The sequence below is a fragment of the Eucyclogobius newberryi genome, unplaced genomic scaffold (genome assembly GCF_026437365.1).
Source record: "Eucyclogobius newberryi isolate DKJ021-1_F unplaced genomic scaffold, fEucNew1.0.hap1 SCAF_1, whole genome shotgun sequence".
In the NCBI taxonomy this organism is placed as follows: domain Eukaryota; kingdom Metazoa; phylum Chordata; class Actinopteri; order Gobiiformes; family Gobiidae; genus Eucyclogobius; species Eucyclogobius newberryi.
The window spans coordinates 16,616,096-16,631,946 of record NW_027315723.1 but is presented as its reverse complement, the minus strand read 5'-3'; the positions used below and the strand labels follow the sequence as shown (position 1 = coordinate 16,631,946).

At 37.9% G+C, this 15,851-nt stretch overlaps 3 protein-coding genes across 4 annotated transcripts; 2 read left to right on the top strand and 1 right to left on the bottom strand.

The window, feature by feature from the left end:
• The first annotated feature begins 898 nt into the window (after positions 1-898).
• LOC140354613 (gamma-crystallin M3-like) lies at positions 899-2,598 on the top strand. 2 transcript variants are annotated; one of them, XM_072439733.1, is made up of 3 exons: positions 899-999; positions 1,496-1,762; positions 2,251-2,598. In XM_072439733.1, the coding sequence occupies exons 1-3, from the start codon at positions 991-993 to the stop codon at positions 2,527-2,529; spliced, it is 555 nt and encodes a 184-aa protein (XP_072295834.1). In that variant the 5' UTR covers positions 899-990; the 3' UTR covers positions 2,530-2,598. The 2 variants fall into 2 exon arrangements, with proteins under 2 accessions (XP_072295834.1, XP_072295826.1); XM_072439725.1 differs by lacking the exon at positions 899-999 and having other exon boundaries at positions 1,469-1,762.
• A 4,898-nt stretch (positions 2,599-7,496) lies between these two features.
• On the top strand, positions 7,497-8,919 carry LOC140354604 (gamma-crystallin S-1-like). Its single transcript, XM_072439712.1, has 3 exons — positions 7,497-7,594; positions 7,973-8,224; positions 8,618-8,919. Exons 1-3 carry the CDS (start codon positions 7,538-7,540, stop codon positions 8,882-8,884), a joined length of 576 nt encoding a protein of 191 aa, XP_072295813.1. The 5' UTR covers positions 7,497-7,537; the 3' UTR covers positions 8,885-8,919.
• A 1,059-nt stretch (positions 8,920-9,978) lies between these two features.
• Positions 9,979-15,569, bottom strand: LOC140363342 (protein boule-like). The gene is made up of 10 exons (XM_072449851.1): positions 15,546-15,569; positions 14,246-14,407; positions 14,016-14,107; positions 13,892-13,946; positions 13,743-13,815; positions 13,137-13,291; positions 12,426-12,497; positions 12,249-12,290; positions 11,517-11,621; positions 9,979-10,101 (listed from the first exon to the last, which is right to left on the bottom strand). The coding sequence occupies exons 1-10, from the start codon at positions 15,567-15,569 to the stop codon at positions 9,979-9,981; spliced, it is 903 nt and encodes a 300-aa protein (XP_072305952.1).
• Positions 15,570-15,851: the final 282 nt, after the last annotated feature.

Here is a 15,851-nt window from a genome sequence, read left to right as displayed (position 1 = left end):
ACCATTCTGAATAAAAATTAGATTACAGTTTATTCACAGTGTTATTTAGTGTCTCCAAAGAAAAGTCTGTTATTATATTTATTATTAAGTATATTTTGCAATTGTACTTTTAGTTATGTTTCTTTTCATTGTTTAAATTGCTGTCTTGCCTTGTGTGTAATAACTATTTTTCCTAATAAATAAAATAATTATAAAAAGTATTTTGTGGCTGCAATAATTTTTTTTACAGATTTAGTTTTCTTAATGCACAGTAAATAGTTGTGATATTGTGACTAACAAGGAACAAGCTTTGTATGTGAAAGAAGGGCGCGTGGAAGATTATTCTTGTCAATTTTTTTTCTTTTGCAAATATCTCCCACTACTAATCGTGACAGAAACTACAAAACAAAAAAAATCTAAAAAATAAAACAAATTTTTCATAGATCTTACTCACATAAAGTGCATATGGTTATTTTTTATCTCCACACACTGAACACTCTTCTTGTAACTTCCATTACAAATAACAACAATAAACTCATTATGTGTATTATGGCTTAATAATTATTGTTCCAATCAATTACAAAAAATGTTTTGTGGAAAAAACGAATAATAAAATGTGCTTCAACACCTGGAGCAAAAACAGAGAAGTGTATTCTTCATGATTTCTATTATCAACTAAATCATTTATAATTGAGCAGTCTCAGCTTCTCCTGTCTATTTCTAATGACTGCATAGCCTACTACTGCACTTTCCAGACTTTTTTAGCCGTGTATTAACTAAGCAGAATATCAAACACTGTACAATTCTGCCGTGTCACGAACTTCTGTGACCTCTGTTCAAAAAAGAGGCCTACAGTAGAAATGAATGCAGATCCATGTGCGTCTGTGATGAGTCAGGTACTTTAGAACAAACGTTAGCAAAGCGATGGGCAGACGATGGGCTATAAAGTCTATATAAAAGACACACAGGGTTAGCGTAGCATCATCAGCCAAGGCTAAAACCATCGACAACATGGGCAGGGTAATTGTCATGTGTTGAGGAGAATTATTGATATGAATTTGCATTGTCTCAAAATGGATGCTGGAATATATTTTTTTAATTATTTGCATCAAAGCAGTAGTAGTAATAGTAGTATTAATAATGGCGATACTCGTGTTATCAGTATTTTACGTTTACACATTATATGCATTATAAGTATTGTTAAAGGTTGTGAGTAGCAGTAGACGTAAAAGTAGCTGTAATAGTAGCATTTTAGTCCTCTAATATAAAAGCTGTTGTTGTTCACTATTTTCATTCCTGGCTCGAGGAAAAGGAATAGCAGTATAAGTACGGTAGTAGCTGTAGTCGCCGCAGTAGCAGTACTAGTTTGACCTGTAATTAAATAACACTTAAATAGTATTAATTTTTGAGATCTTCGTTGTTATAAACACATTTTTTATTATATTTTTACTTACTTGACTTATAACTTAACTGAAATCAAACCCTGGTAATGCTTGTAATTTCTTGGTCGTTTCAGATCATTTTTTACGAGGAGAGGAACTTCCAGGGCCGGTCGTATGACTGCAGTAGTGACTGTTCAGACATCCACACGCACCTGAACCGCTGCAGCTCCTGTCGGGTGGATAACGGATGCTTCGTGGTCTATGACAGGCCAAACTTCATGGGGAACCAGGTTTTTCTGAGGAGGGGCGAGTACTCAGACGTCCAGAGGATCGGGAGTCAGACTGGGATGGGAGGGGCCAACCTGATGGACACAATCCGCTCCTGTCGCATCATTCCTATGGTACAACACAGTCAGCATTTAAAAACAGAGCTTACATTTTGTATAATATTTAACTTCCCTATTTTTCTACAAATTAAAGGTGCACTATGTAACTTTACACCACCCGTCTCCATGTAGATGTAATTGGTTGGCCGATAATAATACACAGTATGGCATTAAACATTGTTGTCTTGTGCGTAGTTAATTACACATTTACACAAAGCAAATATAGAACGTTTAATGCAAAATAGCCATCCAGACAATACAATTACATCTCCATGGCGACAAGCAGGTGGACCAGGTGGAGCAGCAGACCTTTCAGCATAAAAGTTCCATAGTGCACCTTAATGTTGTACTGGCACGTATTTCTGTTCAATTGTGTTGCAGGAACCCAACAAGCTCAGACTTCCATAGCAAAGTTTATTCTTAAAATTAGGGCAATTTTGTGAAGGACATAAACAAACTGTAATTATACTCAGATGTTATTTCTTGACACTTTACCTCCACAGCACAGAGGTCAGTTCCGCATGCGTGTTTACGAGCGCGAGAACTTCGGAGGTCAGATGCACGAGCTGATGGAGGACAGTGAGTCTCTGCAGGAGCGCTTCTACATGTCCGACTGCCAGTCCTGTAACGTGATGGAGGGCCACTGGCTGCTGTTTGAACAGAACAACTACAGGGGGCGCCAGATGTACGTGCGTCCGGGAGAGTACCGTAACCTCCGGGACATGGGGGTCAGCAATGTGCTGAGGATCAGCTCAGTCAGGCGCATCATGGACAACTGTTGAGTCAAAGAATAAAATATTGATCAAATGTAAAGGAAATATGAACGCAAATAAATTATTCTTGAATACATACCTGTTTTTTCTTTGCTTCTTTTAGCGATGAACTATTTATTTATAAGCATCTTTTTATTTCACATATTTATAAAAAGACTTTACTATGTGAAGGATCTTTCATGTCTCCTCCGCCCCTTTCAAAACAAGGTAAAATACAATAGATAACAAAGATACATAATAGTTAATTTCATGTCTTTATTGCTACAGTCTAATTGAATTTCAGTAAGTGATAAAGTAACGATCAAATATCAAATGCATTAAGTAAACATTTCAACTTTTATCCATGCAGTAGATAAAGAATTGAAAATGAAAATAATTAAATAATAAATATAAAAATTAATATACATTTTAAACTAACAATTTACTGAACATATAATTGTGGATTGTAAAATATGATGTTCATAGTATTGGTAAATTCAATATTTCAATATTCTGGATTGAAAATACCCAATACACCTTTAAAAGGTTATTTTTTGTTATGCAAATTGTTATATAACACATCAAGAATATTATAACAGCAATAGTCCTATGTAAAACAAAATTACAACTTTATAGAGAGCTGCAACTACTAATCAGATTATCTGGACTATATTTTCTGTACTCTCACAGGCCATGTGCAGGAAAATAAGTTTTGTTATCAACCAAAAAGCTGGAATTAAATTACAATGGCAAAAGATTATACATGCTTTTATATTAAAAAAGATATCTGAAAAAATGCTATGTTGTGAGGTCTTTCTAATAATGACTTTAAATTAATGCTGAAAGGTGTGGAATGTTCCCCAATATGACATTCTCCTTGTGCATTGGGTTAAGTTACAGGTCAGCTCTGTGGACAGGTGAGCCAGCTAACAAAATAATGTGGGTTTTTTGTTGCAATAAAATAACCTGTAATCGAATATATAATAGACAAGTTTAAATACATGCTGTGGTACATTCCAGCCCAATAACATATCCTTGGAGATGTTATCTGGAGATGTTATCTGGTGGATGTTATCTGGAGATGTTATCTGGTGGATGTTATCTGGAGATGTTATCTGGAGATGTTATCTGGTGGATGTTATCTGGAGATGTTATCTGGAGATGTTATCTGGAGATGTTATCTGGTGGATGTTATCTGGTGGATGTTATCTGGAGATGTTATCTGGAGATGTTATCTGGTGGATGTTATCTGGAGATGTTATCTGGAGATGTTATCTGGTGGATGTTATCTGGAGATGTTATCTGGTGGATGTTATCTGGTGGATGTTATCTGGAGATGTTATCTGGAGATGTTATCTGGAGATGTTATCTGGTGGATGTTATCTGGTGGATGTTATCTGGAGATGTTATCTGGTGGATGTTATCTGGAGATGTTATCTGGAGATGTTATCTGGAGATGTTATCTGGTGGATGTTATCTGGAGATGTTATCTGGAGATGTTATCTGGTGGATGTTATCTGGAGATGTTATCTGGTGGATGTTATCTGGAGATGTTATCTGGAGATGTTATCTGGTGGATGTTATCTGGTGGATGTTATCTGGAGATGTTATCTGGAGATGTTATCTGGAGATGTTATCTGGTGGATGTTATCTGGTGGATGTTATCTGGTGGATGTTATCTGGAGATGTTATCTGGAGATGTTATCTGGAGATGTTATCTGGTGGATGTTATCTGGAGATGTTATCTGGTGGATGTTACCTGGGGATGTTATCTGGAGATGTTATCTGGTGGATGTTATCTGGAGATGTTATCTGGTTGATGTTATCTGGTTGATGTTATCTGGAGATGTTATCTGGAGATGTTATCTGGTGGATGTTATCTGGAGATGTTATCTGGTGGATGTTATCTGGTGGATGTTATCTGGTGGATGTTATCTGGAGATGTTATCTGGTGGATGTTATCTGGAGATGTTATCTGGAGATGTTATCTGGTGGATGTTATCTGGAGATGTTATCTGGAGATGTTATCTGGTGGATGTTATCTGGAGATGTTATCTGGTGGATGTTATCTGGTGGATGTTATCTGGAGATGTTATCTGGAGATGTTATCTGGAGATGTTATCTGGTGGATGTTATCTGGTGGATGTTATCTGGAGATGTTATCTGGTGGATGTTATCTGGAGATGTTATCTGGAAATGTTATCTGGAGATGTTATCTGGTGGATGTTATCTGGAGATGTTATCTGGAGATGTTATCTGGTGGATGTTATCTGGAGATGTTATCTGGTGGATGTTATCTGGAGATGTTATCTGGAGATGTTATCTGGTGGATGTTATCTGGTGGATGTTATCTGGTGGATGTTATCTGGAGATGTTATCTGGAGATGTTATCTGGTGGATGTTATCTGGAGATGTTATCTGGTGGATGTTATCTGGAGATGTTATCTGGTGGATGTTATCTGGTGGATGTTATCTGGTGGATGTTATCTGGAGATGTTATCTGGTGGATGTTATCTGGTGGATGTTATCTGGTGGATGTTATCTGGAGATGTTATCTGGAGATGTTATCTGGTGGATGTTATCTGGAGATGTTATCTGGTGGATGTTATCTGGTGGATGTTATCTGGTGGATGTTATCTGGAGATGTTATCTGGTGGATGTTATCTGGAGATGTTATCTGGTGGATGTTATCTGGTGGATGTTATCTGGTGGATGTTATCTGGAGATGTTATCTGGAGATGTTATCTGGTGGATGATATCTGGAGATGTTATCTGGAGATGTTATCTGGTGGATGTTATCTGGTGGATGTTATCTGGTGGATGTTATCTGGAGATGTTATCTGGTGGATGTTATCTGGAGATGTTATCTGGTGGATGTTATCTGGAGATGTTATCTGGAGATGTTATCTGGTGGATGTTATCTGGAGATGTTATCTGGTGGATGTTATCTGGAGATGTTATCTGGTGGATGTTATCTGGTGGATGTTATCTGGAGATGTTATCTGGAGATGTTATCTGGTGGATGTTATCTGGTGGATGTTATCTGGTGGATGTTATCTGGAGATGTTATCTGGTGGATGTTATCTGGAGATGTTATCTGGTGGATGTTATCTGGAGATGTTATCTGGTGGATGTTATCTGGAGATGTTATCTGGAGATGTTATCTGGTGGATGTTATCTGGAGATGTTATCTGGAGATGTTATCTGGTGGATGTTATCTGGTGGATGTTATCTGGTGGATGTTATCTGGAGATGTTATCTGGAGATGTTATCTGGTGGATGTTATCTGGAGATGTTATCTGGTGGATGTTATCTGGTGGATGTTATCTGGTGGATGTTATCTGGAGATGTTATCTGGAGATGTTATCTGGTGGATGATATCTGGAGATGTTATCTGGAGATGTTATCTGGTGGATGTTATCTGGTGGATGTTATCTGGAGATGTTATCTGGTGGATGTTATCTGGAGATGTTATCTGGAGATGTTATCTGGTGGATGTTATCTGGAGATGTTATCTGGTGGATGTTATCTGGTGGATGTTATCTGGAGATGTTATCTGGTGGATGTTATCTGGTGGATGTTATCTGGAGATGTTATCTGGAGATGTTATCTGGTGGATGTTATCTGGTGGATGTTATCTGGTGGATGTTATCTGGAGATGTTATCTGGTGGATGTTATCTGGAGATGTTATCTGGTGGATGTTATCTGGAGATGTTATCTGGTGGATGTTATCTGGAGATGTTATCTGGAGATGTTATCTGGAGATGTTATCTGGTGGATGTTATCTGGTGGATGTTATCTGGTGGATGTTATCTGGAGATGTTATCTGGAGATGTTATCTGGTGGATGTTATCTGGAGATGTTATCTGGTGGATGTTATCTGGTGGATGTTATCTGGTGGATGTTATCTGGAGATGTTATCTGGAGATGTTATCTGGTGGATGTTATCTGGTGGATGTTATCTGGTGGATGTTATCTGGTGGATGTTATCTGGAGATGTTATCTGGAGATGTTATCTGGTGGATGTTATCTGGAGATGTTATCTGGTGGATGTTATCTGGTGGATGTTATCTGGAGATGTTATCTGGTGGATGTTATCTGGTGGATGTTATCTGGAGATGTTATCTGGAGATGTTATCTGGTGGATGTTATCTGGAGATGTTATCTGGAGATGTTATCTGGAGATGTTATCTGGTGGATGTTATCTGGAGATGTTATCTGGAGATGTTATCTGGAGATGTTATCTGGTGGATGTTATCTGGAGATGTTATCTGGTGGATGTTATCTGGAGATGTTATCTGGTGGATGTTATCTGGAGATGTTATCTGGAGATGTTATCTGGTGGATGTTATCTGGAGATGTTATCTGGTGGATGTTATCTGGTGGATGTTATCTGGAGATGTTATCTGGAGATGTTATCTGGTGGATGTTATCTGGAGATGTTATCTGGTGGATGTTATCTGGAGATGTTATCTGGAGATGTTATCTGGTGGATGTTATCTGGAGATGTTATCTGGTGGATGTTATCTGGAGATGTTATCTGGTGGATGTTATCTGGAGATGTTATCTGGTGGATGTTATCTGGTGGATGTTATCTAGAGATGTTATCTGGTGGATGTTATCTAGAGATGTTATCTGGTGGATGTTATCTAGAGATGTTATCTGGTGGAGGGTCCGTCATCAGCAGGTGATGGACCCTCCACCAGAAAGTTATATAGTGCACTCTTAAGTTGCACTATTTAAGTGAGTTAAATAAATTGAAGACACACCGTAAAGTCACTGATTAACGGGAGAACGCTGCGTTAATAGAAAATGGATACTAAGCATAAAGTCATTTGGGTTGGTATTTTACTTAGTGTTTAATAGTTAATCATCCGTTTAATATTACAAACAATCGCAATAGAAAAATCGTCATAAGCTGAAAACAGCTGATCCGCAGGAGCAGATGTACAGTAGAGTATGGAAAGAGGCAGAAAGAGCTGACGAGCCCAGTGATTGTTGCCCACCACAAAGGCCCAGGTCAGAGGAGGGTTATAAATGCAGGATGGGACTGGGGCTGTGCAGAGGAGCAGACACAGCCACAAAATGGGGAAGGTAAGAGGTTTAAAGGTCATTTTCATTAATTATATTTCATTTTATTTATGTCTCGGATCTTATTAAATAAAATGTTTGATAGTTATATCCACATCTTTGATTGCATGCACTTATGTTATGCAACCAAAAAAGAAATCTTGAATAGATTATTTTTGTATAATTTGTGGTGTACATCTGTCTCACTCATTGTTTCTAGTATAATACAATAAGCCAAAATAACGTTTGTTATACATTAAATGTTCTTGATGTTTTTAAGAATACGGGGGGACGTTTACCTTTGGGAGCGACCATATGCTCCTCTATAATGAAGAAACTCCTAGTTCTTTACATTTACGATTAACAAAGTAAAAGTCAAATTACCGGTGTGTTTTCTTTTAGCTCACATTTTACGAGGACAGGAACTTCCAGGGCCGTAACTATGAGTGCAGCAGCGAGTGCTCAGACCTGCACTCTCACTTCAGCCGCTGCAACTCCATCAGAGTCGACTCCGGGGCCTGGATGGTCTATGAACGGCCCAACTACAGCGGGTACCAGTACTACCTGCGCCGCGGGGAGTACCCAGACTACCAGAGGTGGATGGGCTTCAACGACTGTGTGCGCTCCTGCCGCATGATCCCCAACATGAGCCAGGTACTGTCATGAATATTTCAGAAAGTTTGAAATATTTTCAGAGAATTTATCTAAGAACATTAATATTTGAGAGAAGACTGAAACATGAATTATTAAACAAGTACAAGAGTTTCATGCATTTCAGAACATGTTTGTATGGTCTAAAGGGTTTTTATACAGAGTAACAAATTATTATTATTATTATTGTTATAATTTTATTGACAGCAAAGTCTAAATTTTAAAAAAAAAAATTGTAAGAGCACAGACAACATTTTGTGTCCTTTTAGCATAATTGTCTTTCCATTTACCTATTTTTTTTTACATTGTCTATTCAATACACAAGTCACTAAGTAATTTGAGATACACAAATGTACAATATGAAATCAGATTTGACTAATTTTGGTAATCCCTCAGCACCAGAGCTCTCACCGGATGCAGATTTATGAGCGTCCTGAGTTTGGGGGTCAGATGATGGAGCTTACAGACGACTGCCCCTCTCTCTACGATCGCTTCCACTTCAACGACATTCACTCCTGTAACGTGACCGAGGGAAACTGGATCTTCTACGAGCACCCGCACTACAGGGGGCGCCAGTTCCTCATGGGCCCGGGACAGTACCGCCGGTTCAACGAGTGGGGAGGGAACAGTCCCAGGGTCGGCTCCATCCGCAGAATCATGTGAATGAACTTTGGCAATAAAGAGGTTTCCAAATATTATGTGGACATGACAGAGTTTATGTTTTCAAATCAAGACTCCAGAAGCATTAACATTTGTGAGAAGACTGAAATCTGAAAAGGTAAAACTTTAACGTACATTTTAAGCATAAAAGAACATACCATGATCTACTAAATTAAGTATTAACATACTGTTATTATGCTATGAGTTTGAGTTTGAGCAAAGGCAAGAAAACTTTGTGAAGAAAAACAAACATTTATTTAAACAAACTTGAGAACATTTCTGAAACACATCGATCCCTCAGATGAAGGGAGTAATACCTCCATTGTATGATACAATATTTAGCCACATTTAGTGCAATATCTTACTTTCAAATAGTTAACAGTGTTGTAACTGTAGCAGATATAAAGCCAGAAAAGTCCAATTTAAAGTGATGCAGAACAATGAACACAGTATCTAAATACCTAAATATATATTTTCACTAAGATGTGGCAGCAAAGGTGATAAGTTCACAATATATTACATTGGAGACACATTGTAGAAAATAACTTGTATATTTTATATATAATTTCTTTCTTTTTAAATGGCGAGTCACCATGGTGTTGAACAAGTCATGACACAAATCATGCTACATTTAATATAAACTGTAACATCTTGGATGAACAAATGCATAGTGTGTAGACATTTAAAACCCTATAAGCTGGTTTAGGAAAAAAAAAGCACAACTTTTCCACATTCTCCTAAAATAAAATAAACACGCGTGTTTTAAAACCTTTTGCTTTGGCACTTTTTTCATTTTTTAGAAGTACAAAACACAAGAATGTAAAAAAAAATTCGGTCAATTCAGAGGGTTTGAATTTTCTAAATAACGATGATGTAAAAAATGTCTGTATTCAGGAGGGAAACTTAATTATTCCCTTGTTTAGCTGCCAGTTTCTATAACATTTAATTGTTTTTAATACTTGCAAAGATAAAGCTGTGGAAAATTTATCAAGCTTTTTATTGCTGAAATCATGGATCATTATATAGAACAGTAAAAGCGTGTGGAGGTCGGAGGAGGTGTAGTGTGTCTTCCCTTTAAGAGCCTCTGTTCTGGGACATCACTGCAGCACTGTCTGGGGGCCGTGGGGCTCTGGTTCAGCTAGAGCACAAGACTCCCTGAAGTAAGAGTAAGCTGCCACTGCAGGAAGAGGAGGCACTGGGAAGGACGAGTACACATGACTCTGAAAAACACCAAATTACAATTAAAGGATGTATTATCCGAGATTTAGTTTCAATGTTTGGTCACAGTAATTACTACATTGATCTGTGATGGATAGGGGAGAGCGTTTAACGCACTCGCCTCTCAAGGAGATCGTGGGTTTGATTCCCGGGCCAGACCAACGTCACATTATCTCCCTAATCTCACTGGGTGGAGTCTACATGTTACCGTGGGTTCTCTCCAGGTTCTCCGGCTTCCTTCCACCGTCCAAAGATATGCATGTGTTAGGCAAAATAGGCAATGTCTCTGAGTTAGCCCTGTGACGAGCTGACCCCTGTCCAGGCCTAAGGCCCAAAGTCACTGGGATAGGCTCCAGTCATCCCTAACGGGATGTAACTTGTGTTGTTTATTTAGAATAGTTTTGGGATAATACATTTTTTGGATTAGAATAAATATTGTCAGTAGCAATGTTTCCATATTATCATTTGTATCTATTCTATTGATATTTTCTTACATAATAGATTACACTAGTGGATGAGCGCTCTAACCACTGAGCCACTGTCACTTGGTCTTTCACTTTGTAAAACTTAAAATGTATTTTAACACTACGCAGCCTTTCCTGTGTTTCCCTTGCTAACAACCTTGGAGCTACTCCATTACTGCTGAATTTTTTTTTGAGTGCGCTTGTTGGAAGTGCATATGACATTGCCGGTGTAGACTGTCCGACCAGTTATTATTAAAAGTGATTCTATTTGCCCCTTTCAGACATGACAGCCAAGGTAAGTTTATTTGTAGGGCACAATTCATACACAAGGCAATTCAAAGTGCTTCAAACAAAAAAATTCATTAAAATCACAGAACAGTTTTGATAAGAATAAACTTAGCCCAGTGATGGGGTGAAACAGTGTCTGAAATCGTCACTGGTATGTGTGCAAAAGAAGAGCACATCTGAGCGCGCTCTCTTGCACACAGCACCTCCAGCACCTCCTTGTTTAGTTCTGGGTTGGTCCTGGTCTGATAGTGGTCCTGTCCTGTGCTGACAGCTCCTCCTCTGCTCTCTGTAACAGCCCTGACATTCTCAAAGGATTTGCGCATTATTTGTCTTCTTTTTGCTTGTCTTGAAATCAAAACACTGCTGGTCTAAACATGTCCCTTTTCCGTGCATATGTAGGATGTGTCACTTTCGGTTGGGCGTCTTTAGAGGCTTGTAACTACATGATTACTGGCTGTATTTTGAAAACATTAAAAGTGACATGGAGCTGGTTATCTCGTCTGCTGCTGTCTTTACATGACCAGTTCTCATATAAATCACAACTACCATAGAGAAAGTATTGGATGAGCCATTCTAAATTTAGAACAGGTCCACCTGGGGGCCCTTTGGGCCTCTGTCAGTCGCCCGCCGGCCCCATGTTGTTGACCTAGTGAGGCATTACAAACCTCATTTGAGTTGTCCATGGGGGGCTGATAGGCCAAGATTCCATCCGGGACATGGTGGAGGTATTCAGGCTGAGCGTACATCACCGGACCAGAGCTCACTGAAGACTGAAATAAAAAAAAACACAATTTATTATCATTTAAAGGTTTTAGGAGCTTTTAACCATACTATAATTGTTTCTACTGCACATTAAACCACTCAACGTTGATTTCTGCATGTTTGAGTCATTCTCCTGCAGATAAGACGCTATTGCTCCAACAGCACCGATACACGCCCACCGCTATTTTCTAATGTAGAATTCGGCAATGTTGCAAAGCCATTTTGGCACAAATGAAAAAATATATATATCTCTATTGTGAACTGCAGTGCTCCGTATTGCAACGTAATAGTAAAGTAAGCAGCACTTATTTTAGATCACTATTGCGGTTTAGGATGTCCAAAATATAACTTAATGGTCCACGGGTGTCATGGATAATAACTACTGACAGACAAAAGCTCAATAGGTCTTCTTTCAGTTTAAGTTTGAGTAGTGACACTAGATATGAACAGCAAAGTTTAAGAGTTGAATGCGATGTGCAAAACATTAGCACGGTATTAGTTTAGCAGTTCACATTTCAGTCTACTCTCAAATGTTAATTCTCTGGATGCAGTTAAGATGTGCACTCTGAACGGAATACTAATTGGAAAACATAAATTATCTAGACAATTTTCCAAAACCTTCATTGACTACTTACTTCAACACTGTTGCACTGGTAATGATTTATGAAGTACTGGGGCTGAGAAGAACCAGGAGAAATCAATGTTTAGTACAACTGCATGTATGGTAGTATAATAGAACAGTAGTAGTAATAGTGGTAGTAGTAATAGTAATAGTAGTCGTAGTAGTAGTTAGTTCAGTACTCTGAGCTCACTTGGTGGCGGTGGTAGACTGGCTGGTAGTCGACAGGTCCATACGGCTGAGGCTCCATCACAGGGGCCGGCTGCTGCACACAAACACAATAACCTGCTATAATAGTGCAATTTTGCATTTAACCACTGGATGTAGCACAAATGATATGAAAAAGTATTAAACATACTGACTATAACAATAATTGGGCTGTGCAAATCGATCCAAAATATTGACAATGAGGATTGGTATATTGATATACTTGATACATTTAGCTTAACTTAAGACAGTTCTCCAGACAAAGGCTCAAAACTCTTAAAAAGGCTGTGCACAGTGCAGCCTGCGGTGAGACATGAAGAAGGGCACAAGTCCTGCCCTGAATCCACTGAGAGAGAATCCAATACTGATCGTATCGATCAATAATGTCTTGAATATGCTGACATCCCTTTCTCAAATTGGCACAAGAGCAAGAATTCCTTTATCAGTTATATTATTAATATTATTGACATTCTGCTATATTTATTCAACTACAATGCAAAATGCAGATTAGCAATGCCCCTATTTTAGTTAAAGGTGACAGAAATTTCAGATGCTGTGATGTCTTCTAAAACGCAAATTTATAAACAAAATGACTTTGACAGGAGATATTGTTTTTTATTATTACTTACTATGATAAAAATATATGTATAAGTAAAAAAAAAAAAAAAAAATGTCATATTTGTCATCAGAAACTCACAGGGGTCCAGTGGTGCAGATTGGGACTGAGTCTAGAACTGGGGAAAGAGGCCAGTCCATTGTGGAAGGTGTAGGGGAAACCAGAGTGGCTGGTCTGGTACACCGCCCCACAGGGCCTCGGCACAGGTTCCACGTAGAACATGGGCCTACGGAAATCTAAGGACAATAATAATAGAAGAAGATAATTGTAATTTGAATGGTTACAACTCGTAAATCAAAAAGGCAGAAATTATTTATATAAATACAATCCTTTGCAGAAAACTAAACCGTTTTCATATGGTCTTATTGTGTCTGTTTAAAATATTGATGCAACACTTCAAAAGACTCTAATTAGATCTTCTTTAAAGCTCAACTTTAAATGTAGTGTTCTTTAATAACAATACATTTCAAACATTCAGCATTATCTAAATGTTTTTAATAGTCTAGAGTAGTTTGTGCAAAAGCTGTATTCTTTACCAGATCCAATATATCTAAAGATATGGTATTTAAGAAAGTGTGCATCCCACATCATGTAGTTGTTACACATTCACTTCACAAAATGCCCTTTGCAACACTAAAAGGACAGAATCAATAATGAAAATGGAATTATATAATTGGGCCAACTTACAACTTGAGCCGCGATGTTTAAGGACAGCTTGACGAATGCGGAGTAGACCGTCTTTAAAATAGATCCCATTCACCTGGAAAACAACATCATACTTTAGATAAATACCACTTATTATCATTTTGTGGACATCATTTCACAAAATACTTTACACCAAGGAGCAGATTCCGGGCATCTTCTGGGTTTTCAAAAGTGACAAATCCATAGCTGTTGAAAATAAGGGCACTTTTATGTCATACAGTGCTAAACTTAGAACTAAAAATTACAAGCTGTTACCATTTGGTTATGTTAGGTTTGTTATTCACTATGTTGACCTTGCTGACTGTCCCGTACTGAGAGAAGATGTCCCGCAGGTCACTCTCAGATACCTAGAAAAAAATTATAAAGTATAATGTTATATCTTTTTTTAAACAGTGGAGTGGCAGTGGAGCTGTCAAAAGCTGCTCACATTTGCGTATTAAGCGCTAAAAGTAAGGGGCAGATTCATTACACCGTATCGCTTGTACCTTATGGTCAAACCCGCTGACAAAGATGCGGTTGGGGATGACGGAGCCGTTTCTGGGGCTGTGGTTGTCCAGACTGTGTGAGCGGCTGCTGTGGTTCTCTGAGGGGGGCACTTCAGGTGTGGGACAGTTACTGGGGACCGGAGAGGCCCCGGTGGAAGTGATCTGAAGATATAAATAATATGTCAAATTACAGGATTTATGGATGGAAGACTTGTAACAGATGCGTGTAATTTAGCCCGCCACCAGCTTGTCAGTATAGAGATGCTTTGCCTGGAATGATCCACATTATGATATTAAAACTTATCTCTTTCCATTTAAATCAATTTCAATGTTTTTATTGCTGAAACATAACTTGAATTTTTTTTCTTTTTAGTGTAAACGGGGTCGTCTCTCAACGAAGGCTTTTGACTTTTAGTAATTTAGTTGATTAATGAGTCGATGGTGGTCTAAGATGACCAAATTTTACATTAGTCGACTAATAAATGGACCACAGCAGAAAGGAGAATGTTTGGAGTGAGTTAGCTGAAGTTTTGAGAGAGACTGGACTGTTTAATCTCCCTTGTATGAAATTCAGTCATCAATGCACATAGAATGTCTTTAGTCGAACTACTTTCCACAGATCTGAACTAGAACTTGACCTGATAGCATCACATGCTTGTCTAAACAAGCAGGTCCTCTACCAGAAAAGTTACATAATGCACCTTTAATTAACGAATACATTTTTTTGATGGGAAAAAAGCATCTGCTCTTCTTCCTTTGAAGGTGAACTAAACATAAACAACAAACACCTGCACGTAGCAATCCTGCTGCATGGTAGCTTACAGTTTCCTAACTTCACATGTCACATACTTTGCATTTACATTGTATTTATATGTATAGATTTATGTCTTGTTTAGTTACATTAGCATACAATAACCATATTTCCTGTGTTATAATCATGCAATTTTGTAATTAACTAGCACATCAATGCAAAACTGTATTGCTGTTCACAAATTACAATCAATAGCGTCACAAAATCAAATCAAAATGTGATAAAAAACTTTGAAGTGAGACCCAAACTAATCAACTGTTAAGGTGTTTAGCATTGTTTTCTGATGCTGGAATCTGCTGGAAAACTTAACTTTACAATTACTTTACAAAAAAATAATCCAAACTACCGTTTAACACAGTAAAATATTCTCAAATCACTTTTGATAATTGTCTAGTTTACGTTTTCTGTTGTGCTAACAGTTTGAAGCTAACTAACTTTTTATAATCAGGCGGGAACAGAAATTCTATGAAAATGCAACATTTGACTCACCGATAATTTGGCGTCCACGTCCATCGTTTTAGTTGCAATTTTTGGATCTTAAAATATATTTTTGATTATGAATAGATAATAACCATTGCCCGATCAGATAAAGATGATAAATCGCCCGCGGTCTGTTCGGGGTTAGCCTCAAACGTAAACAACACCTGTGCCCTTCAACAGAACCCGTAACTTAAAAGATTTTAAATTAATTTTATAATGAGTAACATTTTCATATTTTAAAAACCGAACGGGAATCTGAAATATAGAAAAAGCAATGGTAGATGAATAAAATAATTGAATTTTCCAGATAACTAG

What these genes read in the sequence shown, in the direction of transcription:
- LOC140354613 (XM_072439725.1), top strand. Translation starts at nt 1,469, where the DNA reads ATGCTTGTAATTTCTTGGTCGTTTCAGATCATTTTTTACGAGGAGAGG. An exon ending in CCTGTCGCATCATTCCTATG is followed by an intron (nt 1,763 to 2,250) that starts GTACAACACAGT and finishes TTACCTCCACAG; the next exon opens with CACAGAGGTCAGTTCCGCAT.
- LOC140354604 (XM_072439712.1), top strand. Translation starts at nt 7,538, where the DNA reads ATGCAGGATGGGACTGGGGCTGTGCAGAGGAGCAGACACAGCCACAAA. An exon ending in ACAGCCACAAAATGGGGAAG is followed by an intron (nt 7,595 to 7,972) that starts GTAAGAGGTTTA and finishes GTTTTCTTTTAG; the next exon opens with CTCACATTTTACGAGGACAG. An exon ending in TGATCCCCAACATGAGCCAG is followed by an intron (nt 8,225 to 8,617) that starts GTACTGTCATGA and finishes GTAATCCCTCAG; the next exon opens with CACCAGAGCTCTCACCGGAT.
- LOC140363342 (XM_072449851.1), bottom strand. Translation starts at nt 15,569, where the DNA reads ATGGACGTGGACGCCAAATTATCG. An exon ending in TAAACATCGCGGCTCAAGTT is followed by an intron (nt 13,292 to 13,742) that starts GTAAGTTGGCCC and finishes TATTGTCCTTAG; the next exon opens with ATTTCCGTAGGCCCATGTTC. An exon ending in ACCAGTGCAACAGTGTTGAA is followed by an intron (nt 11,622 to 12,248) that starts GTAAGTAGTCAA and finishes TTTTTATTTCAG; the next exon opens with TCTTCAGTGAGCTCTGGTCC.